General features: G+C 56.4%; 3 protein-coding genes across 3 annotated transcripts in view; 1 reads left to right on the forward strand and 2 right to left on the reverse strand.

The window, feature by feature from the left end:
* PTSG_02442 (uncharacterized protein) overlaps nt 1-21 on the reverse strand; it is a gene marked incomplete at its 5' end in the record, with an annotated part of 2,343 nt that extends 2,322 nt beyond the window's left edge. Inside the window, one exon of the mRNA XM_004996878.1 lies at nt 8-21. Within this exon, the coding sequence (XP_004996935.1) occupies nt 8-21 (14 nt within the window). The remainder of the gene's footprint in view (nt 1-7) is intronic.
* A 22-nt stretch (nt 22-43) lies between these two features.
* Nucleotides 44-8,175, forward strand: PTSG_02443 (uncharacterized protein). Its single transcript, XM_004996879.1, has 17 exons — nt 44-98; nt 316-383; nt 611-742; nt 1,096-1,419; nt 1,703-1,858; nt 2,038-2,145; nt 2,401-2,505; nt 2,727-2,777; nt 2,932-3,114; nt 3,449-3,562; nt 3,819-3,932; nt 4,249-4,422; nt 4,601-4,864; nt 5,076-6,043; nt 6,218-6,260; nt 6,405-6,542; nt 6,764-8,175. The coding sequence occupies exons 1-17, from the start codon at nt 62-64 to the stop codon at nt 7,724-7,726; spliced, it is 3,942 nt and encodes a 1,313-aa protein (XP_004996936.1). The 5' UTR covers nt 44-61; the 3' UTR covers nt 7,727-8,175.
* Nucleotides 8,176-8,196: 21 nt separating this feature from the next.
* The window catches only part of PTSG_02444 (uncharacterized protein), a gene marked incomplete at its 5' end in the record, with an annotated part of 7,486 nt that continues 1,789 nt past the window's right edge, over nt 8,197-13,893 (reverse strand). Inside the window, 11 exons of the mRNA XM_004996880.1 lie at nt 8,197-10,213; nt 10,406-10,724; nt 10,933-11,026; nt 11,328-11,501; nt 11,791-11,881; nt 12,122-12,179; nt 12,553-12,651; nt 12,859-12,965; nt 13,195-13,267; nt 13,448-13,537; nt 13,687-13,779. Of these exons, the coding sequence (XP_004996937.1) occupies nt 8,568-10,213; nt 10,406-10,724; nt 10,933-11,026; nt 11,328-11,501; nt 11,791-11,881; nt 12,122-12,179; nt 12,553-12,651; nt 12,859-12,965; nt 13,195-13,267; nt 13,448-13,537; nt 13,687-13,779 (2,844 nt within the window). The 3' untranslated portion in view covers nt 8,197-8,567. The remainder of the gene's footprint in view (nt 10,214-10,405; nt 10,725-10,932; nt 11,027-11,327; nt 11,502-11,790; nt 11,882-12,121; nt 12,180-12,552; nt 12,652-12,858; nt 12,966-13,194; nt 13,268-13,447; nt 13,538-13,686; nt 13,780-13,893) is intronic.

Consider the following 13,893-nt stretch of genomic DNA (forward strand, 5'->3'; position numbering starts at 1 on the left):
TCGTCACTCATGGCTTCCCATGTCTTCTTACGGCGTGCGCTCGCAGGTCGATGACCTTGTCATGGAGAAGCGGAAGGAGTGGGAAACCCGGTTCAAGCGTAAGTCGTTCCCTGTTCTATGTTGGTGGTACTCTTGCAGTTTGGTGGCAGTTGCACGCAATGGCAGCCACTGCCAAGCCTGCACACACACATGTGTGTGCGTGCTTGTGGACACCTGAACATCCTGAACGGCCCATTATGTCACACACACACACACACACACACACACACACACACACACACACACACACACACACACGCTGCATTCACCTACCAGGATTGCAAGCGGAGGTTGATCTGAAACAGGAAGAGATTGCTCGCTTGAAGGACGGCCAGTGCAGCCTGGTATGTTGTGTTCATTCCCCGCTGAAGGATCTCAATTACTGTGCTGCTTCCCATGCATATTGTTGCGCACAACGTCGAGCCATCACACACATACAAAAATATACGCAACTTGTCCCACCGTTCAACCGCACCCTCCAACACACACACACACACACACACACACACACACACACACACACACACACACACACACACACACACACACACATACGTGCGCGCGTTCATAGAAACGGGAGAATAGCAAGCTGAGTAAGCAGCTGGAGGCGCTTGGACAGACATCGCACGACCTCACGTCTCGATATGACAGCATCCTCTCCACGAACCAGGCCCTCTTGCAGCAAAAGGAGCGAGAGCTCAAGGTGTGGTGCAAGCCACTGTCATGACTACCTTTGTTTGTCCTGCACCCCATGCGTCGTTCTCAGCACCTCGCCACTTGAATTTGAAACACACTGGCGACATGCTGTCCAAAGTGGGAGACTTGTCTGCAATGGCGGCACTCCACACTCGCACGCATTTTCACCAACACTCACTCGTGCTTCTCCGTGGCCTGCATGACCCTTACTCCCACCCAAACCAACCAACCAACCCAACAACCGCTCAACGAACTATTCACTCCATCCACCGCGCATGCCACAACACAACACACCACATCATACCACACCACAACCACACCATACCATACAACGTCCCCACGCGTTCCCATTCTGCGCAGGCGCTGGAGGGCACGTACCGGGACGAGAAGGCCCAGCTTGAGCAGCAACTTCGACTGGTGGAGAGCGAGTTACACCAGCTGCAGGAGCAGTGGCAGCGCAAGATCACGCGGGCAGAGGACGACCTGTCCACCTGTCGTGTGGAGCGGGACGCGTGTCAGATGCGCTATGACGAGAGCCAGAAGCACATGTCCAAGCTGCGGCGGGAGCGAGACGAGTTGCGACGGCGGCTGCTCGAAGACGAACGGCAGCGCAATTCGGAGCACGTGGCGTTGAGTGACCGCCTGGAGAGCGCAAAGGCAGAGGCCGCCTCCCTGCGCACACAGGTCAGTTGGGGCAGGGATGTAGGGGTGGTGGTGGTGTGGTCCAAGTGGTTGTTTGATATGTCGTTTGATTTGATGTGGTGGGAGAAGAACGAAGCCAACGCTTGGATGAATTGCTCAAGTCACCTTGTGCTGCAATCCTCCCGTTATACATCATGACAACCTTGGACTTGGACTCTATTGTGCGCCATCGCCGCAACTTCAATTCACACACACACACACACACACACACACACACACACACACACACACACACACACACACACACACACACGATTGCCTGCAGCTGCACGAGGCGCAGGCTGAGCTGACGCGACTGGAGCACCGGCGAGAGGAAGACCTGCGGGCGCGACGGGAGGAGGTGGCGGCGTTGAAGAGCGACAACGACGCGCACAAGCAGGCCCTCACCGCCCGCGATCAAAGCATTGCACAGCTTGAGAAGGTGATTTTGTTTTGCACGTGTCATGAGAGCGTCTTGCGTGTGTGTGTGTGTGTGAGATTGTCTGCGTGCATCGCGCGCGCACGTGTGTGTGCATCCTTGAGCGCTCTATGTATGTATGTGTGTGTGTGTTGATTGCTTACCCCTCACGCGTTGATATGTGTACACCTGTTGATGAGCAGTCACTGCAGCGGGCGATTGAGCAGCAGCAGACGGCGAACAAGATGGCGAGCGAGGCCAGCCACCGCGCAGAGGAGGCAGCATCCCGCATGCAGCGCTACCACAAAGAGGTGGGGGAACTGATGCCGTGATTGGGTGGTGTTGCGTGCTCGAATAGTGCTGTGCATTGGTGTTGCATGGTGTGCGTTGACTGCTGTCTCTTTTTTTTTTTCTGCTTGCACGTGCGGCTATCCCTTTTCTACATCCCGTGTGCCCCACCTCACCCACCCACACACACCCACACAACACACACACCCACACACACACACTCACGCACGCACGCACGCACACACACGTAAACAAACACAATCGCGCACGTGTTGCAGTTGTCGTCCCTCAAGCAGAAAGTTCGGGAGCAGAATGCTGTCATTGAAGAGCTGCAGACGCGCCTCTCCAACGAATCCGCGTCGTCGCTCGAGACATCCGGCCAGGTAAGCAGCAACAACTGGCGTCCACTAGCACGTGCGCCGTGGCGGCCCTGTGTTAGGTTGGGTGTGCCTGTGTGTTGTGTGTGTGTGTGTGTGACTTGAGTGTGGGGTCGCCTCGTGATCAAGAAGTGCCCTTTTCCAGCATGCGGATCACTGGGTACGCTTCTGTTCACGTGAATGGGTAACACTTGCTGACCCCAAACGCGTATGCACACTCGTAACAGATGCAAGCGATGGAAACGGAGTTTCGGTCCGGCTTGACAGCCCTCGAAAAGGTCCAGATACCGTGTGCGTGTATTGCCATGCATCTACTCGTTCCCTCCCCCCACGATTATGTCCTCACACACACACACACACACGCACGAACGCACGCACGCACGCACTCTCGCTCACACTCACACTCACTCACAACGCTTCGATGGCTTGAAGACGTGCGACCGGCTGCGAGCGGAGGTGAAGCGGAAGGAGGAGCGAATCCATGACTTGGACGACGAGCTGTCGTCTGCACTCGCGCGTGCAGCCCAGGCCGAGCGCCACACCGCCCAACTCCGACGCGACTTCGACCTCCTTGCACAGAGCCAAGAGACGTCTGAGGCAGAGCGACTGAAGCGGGTGGGCTGATGTTGTGCTGGCGTTTCCGTGTGTACACTTGTTGTTGTTGTTGTTGTTGTTGTTGTTGTTGTTGTTGTTGTTGTTGTTGTTGTTGTTGTTGTTGTTGTTGTTGTTGTTGTTGTCGTCGTTGTTGTTGTTGTTGTTGTTGTTGTTGTTGTTGTCGTCGTCGTTGTTGTTCTTGTTCTTTGCTGTTTGCTGTTGTTTGTGAAAGGTGTCTCTGTGAGCCTGTGCCAATCAGTACCTGCTTGCAATTCTCAACCACGCTCATCATCGCCGTCGTCACTCGCACACACGTGCATGCACGCCCTTGAATTGTCCTGTGGTGGATGGACAGGCGCAGGCCCTGAATGAGGTGAAGAGCCGTTATGAAGCAGACATGCGCAAGCTGATTGCCGAGGCGGCGACGCTCAATGCACAACACAAGGTCTTCCGCCAGCGCCACGACCAGGTGCGTGCTTGTGTGCGTATGTGTGTGTGTATATGTGCGTATGTGTGCGCGTGCGTGTGTATGTTTGTGCGCTTGGACTGGCACTCGTCGAGGCTGCCGCTCATGCTGGTGAAGGCGTTTGCGCCCAACGAGTTCGTTTTTGTTTTGTTTCGGCTTCACACCCACTCAAGAAAACAATGTTTGCGCTGCATGTGTCTGCTTTTTTTGTCTGTTGTGTGCTGCCTGTTGTGTGTTGTGCGCGTGTGCGCGTGTGCAGTTGCAAGAAGAGCATGCTGAACTGAAGAAGAAGATGGCCGAATCCGACACGGTGGCGCAGAAAGCGCTCAACAACCAAGTGGAGGCCCAGTCGCAAGTCCGCTCCCTTGAAGACGTACGCGCGCATTCGTGATGATGAACGGTGGCAGACGTACAGACAGACAGACACAAATACTCCCCCGTGCACTTTGTTACTGCGAACCTACAATTGCCCATTTCTGCCTCACAATCACAACTCACGTGCACGCGCGCTCACGCTTCCTCACACACACACACACACACGCACGCACACACACGCACACACACACTAACCACACACACGCACGCGCGCAAACATACACACACACACACACACGCACACACACACACGCACACACTAACCACACACACACACACACACACACACACACACAAACATGCACGCCTGGCAGGTGCTGTCCACGCGGGAGCGGGAGCTGCGGCTGCTGCACGAGGATTTGAGTGCAAAGACGAAGCAGAACGAGTCGTACAAACGCAAGCTGCACGACGCGTTGCAGACGGTGGCAGACACCCGTCAGGCTGCCGAGCGCATGGAGACAAAACTCAAGGCATACGCACAGAAGCAGGTGCGTGTGTATGTGTGTGTGTGTGCGAATGAGATGTAGTGCCCATTAAGTGTCAAAGCTCGTGGCATGTCACAGCGGCAGATCAGCCACGTGCATTATCAATGTTTCTGCGCTCACTAACACCACAACCGCGCCATCACCGTCATCACCATCGCCGCCATCGCCACCATCGCCACAGGCGAGCGCGGCCGCTGATCTGCAGAGCCAGCAGCAAACGGGCGCAACATTGCAACGGGAGCTGCGACAGCTGCAGGCGACGTGCCAGGAAGCAAAGGCACAGGCGGTGTCGGCGCAGGCTGAAAAGCACTCCATGCTTGACGAAATCAACCGCCTGCTTGAGCTGAACACGCGCATACAGCAGCAGCTGGCAGCCAAGGACAAAGATATTGCCACGTATGAAACACAGATTCACGGCCTCTCCTCCGAGCTCTCAACGCTGCAGGTAAACAAAACTCAACACCATCACGCACGACAGGGAGGCAGTGTCATTGTCTGGGATTCAACGTGCATGAGATTTGTTTTTTGGTTACTTTGCTTGCATCAACTCACCGCAAGCACGGATCTTCTTGATTGTTCCTGCGTGCATGCATGTGGGTGGCTGTGTCGTGTTTTGGTTTGTGTTGTATTGTGTGCGTGTGCGCATGTGTCACCAGGCGTCCAACACGCTGCTGCAACAGCAGCTGAGAACAATGACAACGCCGGAGAAAGGCATGCACGATGACGTGCAGGCAGCAGTGGCCTCACGCATCCGCCAACAACAACAACAACAACAACAACACGTGTCTTCTATGCGACAGCAGACAAAGCCCGCCACACAGCGCCGTGGCGAGGATGGCGACGACGAGGAGCGCGCATCGCCATCGAGCTCGCACGACGTCGGACATGGCGAGCAGTGGATTGGGCAGCAGCTGAGCGATTCCTTGCGTCACTTGAACGAAGAGAGTGACTCGACAGACTCGTTGCTGCAGGAGCTGAATCTACACTCGCGGGCGCGTGCTGTGGCCGCCACCGAACGCACCACATCGCACGCTGAGAAGAGTGGTGACGGTGGTAGTAGCGGTGGTGGCGCTGACACTGCAGAGCAGCGTCACGATAGCCGTCATCACCGCCACTCGCACCACACCCACATTTCGCATCGCACGCAAGCACGCGAGGCCGGCGGCAGCACGAACGAACACGACCTCTCGTTTGCCAAAACCGCGGCCACAGCATCCACGACACAAACGGGCGCAACGGGCGGTGGCGGTGAAGGTGCTGACGTGTTGTCAACGTCACAGCGAACGCACACAACGCTGAAGGCAACACGCGGGTCCATGCCGGACGTTGGGTCAGTGGCAAGCCTCGGATCAGCAGCTGCAGCTGCAGCTGACGCTAGTCGTGGTGGTGCTGTCGCCCACCGCCAACCACAACAGCAGCAGCAACAACAACAACAACAGCAACAACAACAACAACAACAAGAGAGGGCAGTGGCGGCGGGGGAGGCGGACACTGGCATTGACATGCGGGCTGGGCTGAGCGTGTTGTTGCAACATGACGTGCAATCCAACTCCACCTCCACGTCCATGATGGAGGAGGACATTGATGCCCGCCTGGCCACCCTGCTCCGTGTGGAAAATTCAAGGTCAGACAACCTCGCTTCGTGTGTGTGTGTGTGTGTGTGTGTGTGTGTGTGTGTGTTGTGTGTGTGTGTGTGTGTGTGTGTGTGTGTGTGTGTGGATGAACAAGACTGCTGGGCTTTGTGTTCTGTCTTGCGGTCTCACACCCATTTCTGGCCATTTCCTCCAACTCCTCATAGGTTGCGGCGGAACATTGAAGCATTCCACAAGCAGATGCAATGGGTCAGTGGTTCGCGCGCAATCGTGCTTGTCGTTGCTGTTTGTTGTGCGTTGTTCGTACCGTACGTGACACGACCATCTGTGCATGTGTTCCCTTCAAAGCTCACGACCAGCGGGGGTTTCTTGGTGCGCCCGATTGCAACACAGTCGTGGCCATTGTCATCTGTGCAGCCGTCGACAGGAACTCAACAACTACAACAACAGCAACAGCAGCCACCATCGTCCTTGCACCACCTGCTGCAAACCACGGCGCCGCTCATGCCACTGCAGCACTCACCGATCGAGGTTTGTGCGCACACACCGTTGTGGCCTTATGTCGTCGATGTGCGTTCAACGGAATGTTACCCCTCCCCCTCCCCCCCCCCACACACACGCACGCACGCACGCACGCACACACACACACACACACACACACACACACACACACACACACACACACACACACACACACACATGAATCCGTCAGCTGTTTACGAAATGGTTTGATTGCGACCGAAAAATGGCAGGACTCTGACTCGTCGCGCGGGCTGGCGAAGACGCTGATGGGGGAGGAGACGGACGAAAGCACGTCGCTGCTCGGTGCGGCCAGCACACAGGCACAAACATCACCACCGCCAGCAGCAACGACAAGAACAGCAGCACAGGCAGTTGCTGGTGGTGTGCACACGTTGAGGTCGGCCACGGATACGTCGGCGAGCGCAGCCGAGGTGGCACAGCTTGCAGTGGCCTGGTCACAGCTCCAAGCGCAACAACAGCAGCTGCAGCAAGCACAGCAACAGCTGCAAAGCACAAGCCAATCGCATGCGCAGGCCGAGTATGATCGCTTGCTGAACCGGACACATTTGTCACACCTTGCTGTGGAGGGCGAGGAAGCCACAGCATCAGCGGGTTGTGGAAGCAGGCGCGACAACAAGGAACAAACCGCAACAAGCGGTGAGGAGCTGAAAAGCGCCCGTGCAGCGCAGCCAACGGTGACAGCAACAACGACGACGACAGGAGAGGAAAAGGCGAGGACTGATGATGATGAAGATGACGATGAGGGCGGGGAAATGTATCGCTACAACACAACACCACTGTCATTGTCCGTCAACACGAGCATGGGTTCGCTGATGCACGACAGTCGGCGGGGCGAGTCTGCGCCTCCAATCGGCACGCGCGCTGAAGCCACCCAACTCTCGCATGACCCCATCACACCGCAGCGCCACCCAAGCACCCAGCAGCAAAACTCACAGCACACATATCAACAGCCACAACAACTTCAACAACAACAGCAACAGCAACGGCAGTATCCGTTGAGTTCGTTTGCTGCAGCGGGCGCAGCGGCGAGAACACAGCAGCGGACGTTCTTTGGCGTGGGCATTTCTGCCATCAATCAACGCGCACCACAGCCATACGGTCGCCAGTGGTGGCGGTGGCGGCGGCGGTGGTGGCACGAGCACAAGCGAAACAGATGGCAAGTTCCTTCGTGAGGAGACAGAAGAGGCGGTTGCGTTCCAGCAGCGGCTTGCGCGGCATCTCAACGCGCTCCAGGGCCGTCTGTCACCAATGGATTCTGACATGGCCACGTCCACACCAAGCCGTCCATCTTCGTGATTGTTATCCTGGGGAGAGAAGGAGGAGGCAGTGTTGCCGAGGTAACGAACTTTGCCTGCTTGCTGGTTGCTCGCACGGCTTCTCCCCCCCCACACACACGTTCACCCACGGTCTTTCTCTGCCCTCAGCTTGGCTGCTCGTTCATGGCTCTGTTGTTGTACACTGCGCTTTCTTTCTTCTTTATTTCTCCTGCCATGTCATGTGCTGTTCCTTATTTTTCGTTCGCGTGTTACATTACTTGATTGCCGTGCAGTCTCTCGTTGCGTTTTGATTTACTCCTGTCCTGCCCCTTGCTTTCACCGCAGCTTTGTCGTTGTGTGCACGCCCACGTTGTACATTTGGGTTGTGCTCGTCTCTTTGTTTCACTTGCTCGTTTGTATCAAATTGCCCTAAGTTAAAACATGATTGCATCCATGGCATGTGCGACGCGTTGGATTCCAGTGAGACAGCTACTACGTATGTACAATGATTACGTTCACCACAGGAGCAAGAGAGTACTCTGGGTCTGGCTTTGGCACGCGCGAGGCAAGTCAGTCATACATCAAAATGGAGCAAAGGATCAAACCATTCACACATGTGCAAATGGCGCTCATGCACAGCAGGACTGGCTGCTGTTGTTTGTTGTTCTGAGGATGTACCCGCATCCTCCATCGACTCATGGTGGTTGTGTGTTTGCATGTGTGAAGCGGTGGGCCACTGCAGCTGCTGCTTGTGACATCAGCGTGCACTCGAGGCCGCATCACTGTTGTTGGACTGATTCTGGCTTGCTGCACTTGTGCTTGTGGTTGCCGACACTGTCGCTTGCGTTGTTGCTTGGGCTGAAGAAGAAGACGCCAAATTAGGAGAGGCAGACGATGCCTGTGGTGCTGAAGGTGTCCTGGATGTCGTGGTTGAGGCTGCAACGGGAACGCTCGTGCTGGGCGCCTGCTCCTCGCTGCCACTTTTATTCTTCTCAGCTCCACTGTCACTCGACGGCGCAGTGCCAGACTTGGAAGCAGACGCGGTCGCAGTTGTCGTTGTAGAGGTCGTGGCGGTGTTGTTCGGTCCCTCGGAAGCAGAAGCGCTTGTTGTGGTGGGCGCTACCGTTGAGGATGGGCCGTGTTCGTTGTGTTCGTTGGCATCCGCAGCCGAAGCATTAACAGCAGCAGTTGTGTCCGATGTCGCTGTTGTCGCGGCCGCTGCTGCTGCGGTCGCTGGTGACGGCTCGCGTGCCGATTGCGGCTGCGCCGCCACCTCCGCCTGCACTGTTCTGATGAGCGTCTCAATCTCCTGCTCCGTGAGACCGTGCAGCCCAAAGTGCGACGGAGACATGTGTGATGGCGTGGGCTGCGGCACGGGCGGGTCAACAGTTGACGGGCGCCGGCTGTTGATGAGGGACTCGAGCGCAACGTACTCTGACTTGACTTCAAAGATGGTGTCCTCAAGCTCAACAACGGCTTCGCCATCCAGCACAGGCGGCGATATTCTTGTCCGCAAGGGCTTCGGCCGCCCAAATACAGACAGGCTGCTGTTAGCGCTGTCTTCCTCCTCCCCCTCCTCCTCCTCCTCCTCCTCATCATCATCATCATCGCCGTCATCGTCAGCGTCGTTGTCACCACCGCCAGTTGAGTTTGCAGTGGCACCGTTGCCTCCACGCTTGTGGCGTTTTGCTGCGTTTGCAGGGCCTTCCTTGTCGCCCTTCTTGCTGGTGCTTGCGCTGGTGCCGGCGCGGGTGCCATCATCATCACCACTGCCACCGCCACGAGTACTGCAACTGCTGCGCTTGGCGCTACCCGACATCTTGATAGCCCGAGAGGCAGTCACATCGGTGTCACCCTTTTCAGCGCCGCCATCACGTCCATCACCACCCTTGCTATCTACTGCTGTCGTCACATCATCCCCGCGCGGCTTCAGCGAAGAGCCACCGCGGTCGCCTGCTGTGGCGTCCATCGAACTGACGCGCCGAAGCTCAGCACCACTGCCAAGGGCACGGGCACGGGCACTGCTTCGCTGGTCACCGGCTGCTGACCCATTGCTGCTGCGCATGGATGACAGACCCGAGCCAAGCGAGAGTGTGCGGGCGCGAACCGCTGAATGGCGCAGGGAGCTTGCAGATGGCAGCGAAAACAGCTCATCGTATGCTGCCCTTGCCGTCGCTTCCTCGTCATCATCCTCGTTACCGCCACTTGGGCCTGGTGCATCGAGTACACGGCCGGCAGGGTGGCTGGCGAGCAGTCCAGCGAGGGCGCGGGGCGGGGACGAGGTTGGCGGCGTGAGCGACGGTGGATCACCAGTGCGCGGGAAGTACATGCGGTCATCGCCGCTGCCAAACATCATTGCGGCCTCGTCCATGTGCAGAATATCCAGCGGGCCGGAGTGCGCATCTGCGAGCGTTGGGTCATGGTGCAGGACACAGGGCATGGTGAGCGTCGGATGTATTGCACACACAAGAGCGAAAACAAGAAACAGAGAAGTAAACCGAGCCAACTGTTCACAGGAAACGTTGAGCCCAACACACACACACGCACGTACACACACGCACGTACACCACAAACACGTACACCACGAGCACACACCGTGTGTTGGCGAGTGTGCGCCGGCCACTGCTGCCAGCGTGCGGAAGCGCATGGCCGTGCGGGGTGACGGCGGTGGTGTTGGCTTCGACGACGCCGACGACGATGTGGACGACGACGTCGTGTTGGAGGCGAGTGGCGGGCCTGGCTTGCTCAGACGGGAGCGAAGGAGACCAACGGCACTCGGCGTGAGGGACGGTGGTACGTGGCCGGGTGGGGGGCCAAACACTTCGTGCTCGAGGTGTCGCGTAAACTCCTCCACGGCGTCAAAGTCGAGGTCAAGGTCAAACATCGTCAGCAGCGAGGGGTCGTGCAGCAGCTCCTGTGACGGTGCGAGCATGCATGGCACACGGAGCAACGCCAAATGGTGTCGGAGGGGGAAGAAGTAGTGAGTGGTGAGTGGTGAGTGGTGAGCGGTGAGCGGAAGGATTGGTAGTGACATTTTCTCAGCATAAGGAGGTGATGCGGATGGACGACAGGCAAACAAACATCCCAAACAAACAGCCTTGCAGCAAGCTAGCAGAACCCACCTGCTCTGCCTCTGTGAGTTCAACGCCGAGGAACGTGGTTGGAAGACCAGAGTGCACCGCCTCAATCACCGCATCTCGCGATAGCCGCGGGTTCCTGCGCATGTGCGTTTGTGTTTGTGTTTGTGTTTGTGTTTGTGTTTGTGTTTGTGTTTGCGTTTGTGTTTGTGTTTGTGTTTGTGTTTGTGTTTGCGTTTGTGTTTGTGTGTGCACATGAGACAACAACGTCAGCCAAGTATCTTTGTCACACATGATCGTGCATTTTCCAAGATGTACACACAGCAGTATACACCAACACACAGCAGCAACACAGCAACAACCAAAAACAACTGCAGTCTCAGTGAAGATGCCGCAGCAGCGCAAGCCCTTTCTCCCACGTGCCCCTCCCCCCTCCTCACCTGATCAAATCGCGTAATCTCATGTGGTGGAAGCACATGGGCGGGTCCTGGCACCGGAGAATCGGCTTCAGGCACTTGTGACCGCTGTCGCCAACATGCTGACACGGCTTGAAGAGCACCTGGTTGTGGTCATGGAGAATGTGGACGGTGCAGTACTGGCTGAACGGCACACGCCTATATAGCCACAAGCAGGTGGTGGTGTGTGTGTGTGTGGGGGGGGGGGTTGACGAATGAATCGAGGAAAGGAACAGGGCGTGGTGCTGGGGACTGTACTTGACACATCACACAGCACACACACGCACACACACACATGTACACACGCACAACACACATGTACACACGCACACACACACACACACACACACACACACACACACACACACACACACACACACACACACACACACACACACACACACACACACACACACACCGTCTGCAAACACACAAACATCATGCACACCTTCGCTGGCATGGGGGAAGGTAGTCTGAGGTGAACACACAGGTCGGGTGCAGGGGCTGCTGCGCATTGGGATTCGCTTGCATGTATTTGCCTGAACACACAGGCAGAACAAGGGGGGGGGGGTGTTGTGGATAGATAGAGGGGTAAGAGTGAGTGGCAACAGCTGAGCAAGTTGAGCGAACGAGTGGGCAGACATGTGCAGACATGTGCATGTGTAAAGTGTGGACAGAACAGCTGAGGTTGGTGTTGAACAAGAGAAAGTTCAACAGCCGTGGATGTAACACTGTGTGAGCAGCAATGCTGGAAACACTGTTGCGTAACGTGCACTGACGTTGCTCGGCGAGACGGAGGCGGGCAATGTATAGCGCTCGATCTTCGCTGTCGGGATACTGATGGGAGACACGAGCATAAGAGGAAGACGAGAGGAGTAGATGCGGGGTGAGAAGGGGTGAGATGAACGAACATCGGTGTGAACCACAACAGATGGGGTAAGGGAATAGCCGACAGCATGTGCTGTTGGGATGACGTCACCCACGACAGCGCAATAGTATGGAAAGGCCCGCTTCAACACACACACACACGCACACACACACAAACACACACACACACACACACATAGCACCCACGCGCGCGCGCTCACACACACACACATACACACATACACACACACATAGCATCCAACACTCTGATTACGTGCGTCCCGCCGCTCCCCTCACACCAGCACTACCAGCCATTAACAACAAAGCGGCATGAGCACAGCACCGGGAGCGGGTTGGCTGATCCTGGCGACTCTTCGAAGAGATCAAGACCAGGCGGAGGCGGCTGCCACTGCTGCTCCGAGGGCATCTTCCCAAGCAGCGGCTGCGAATATGATGTTGGCCGGGTGTTGGGTGAGCAGGTGTGGAGAACAGGTGTTGACATGCTAGCACGTGTACACACAAACGCATTGCACATGCACATGCACATACACATACATGCACACACAATGCACACACAATGCACATACACACACAAACACACATACACAAATAGGCTGCACGCGTACACACAAACAGGCTGCACCCGTACGTTGTTGCGGAGGTTGCGTGCGTTTGTGGACAGACCAGCCGCCTTTCGGCGGGAAATGTAAGTCATACGCGCAAGCAGCAGCTCGCGGCGTAACCGCTTCTGTTGATCTGGTGGCACGTTGGAATGTGTGTGTGTGTGGGGGGGGGTTTGAGAGACTGGCAAAGACGAAACAGGGCGACACACAACAATTGCAGGCGCTCACAACGGCACACACACGCACACATTCACGCATTCACACATTCACGCATTCACACATGCACACACGCACACATTCACATATTCACACATGCACGCACGCACGTGCACAAATTCATTCAAAACCAACACGTGACGCACTTTGGTACATGGAGATGAGACGCTGCAGGACCGCGCGCTTCTTTCGGTACATGTCCACAACAGTCACCGGGGCCTGCGCATACACACACACACATACACACACACGCACGCATGCACGCACATACGCACACACACGCACATACACACGCACGTGCAGATTGAACAAAGTCGTGAGGCGATGCACACCGGCTTGCAGTTGCCACACAGCGACGAATGCAAACAGCTGCACGCACGCACGCACGCTCGTCAGCACCTGGTATGGAAGGTGGTCGTGGGAAGTGCCGTCTGAGTCATCATCAGACTCGCTCAGGCCGTCGTGCCACTTGACGCGCCAGTACTCTTTCTGCTCACACACACACATACGCATAGCAGTAGGAGTGAGATGAAGGCGGGGATGAAGAGTGTAAGAAGAGGTAGGCATGAATGCAGCAGTACTGCGCATGCAACGGCAGCAACAGCGGGCAAGCGATGGCACCAACAGTCGTGCAGCACCTGCTGTTGCTTCAGGCGATCGGCGAGGAGCGGAGAAAACATGACCTCGTCCTCCTCCATCTCGGGATCGCTCGAGTCGTACTCGTAGTCCGGCTGCACATTCACACGCACGCATCACACATACACATATTCGTACATGCACATGCACAGTGAGGTGTGATTGGAGTCGCTTCCTCACTTATTCCACAAACACACACATTTACACAC

This window comes from Salpingoeca rosetta (genome assembly GCF_000188695.1).
Source record: "Salpingoeca rosetta unplaced genomic scaffold supercont1.5, whole genome shotgun sequence".
In the NCBI taxonomy this organism is placed as follows: Eukaryota; class Choanoflagellata; order Craspedida; family Salpingoecidae; genus Salpingoeca; species Salpingoeca rosetta.

Excerpts from the sequence above, each read along its gene's own strand:
- PTSG_02443 (XM_004996879.1), top strand. The coding sequence starts at position 62 with ATGGAGAAGCGGAAGGAGTGGGAAACCCGGTTCAAGC. Across the intron at positions 1,420-1,702 it reads CCGCCTCCCTGCGCACACAG|CTGCACGAGGCGCAGGCTGA; the intron begins GTCAGTTGGGGC and ends GATTGCCTGCAG. Across the intron at positions 2,778-2,931 it reads GCTTGACAGCCCTCGAAAAG|ACGTGCGACCGGCTGCGAGC; the intron begins GTCCAGATACCG and ends GATGGCTTGAAG.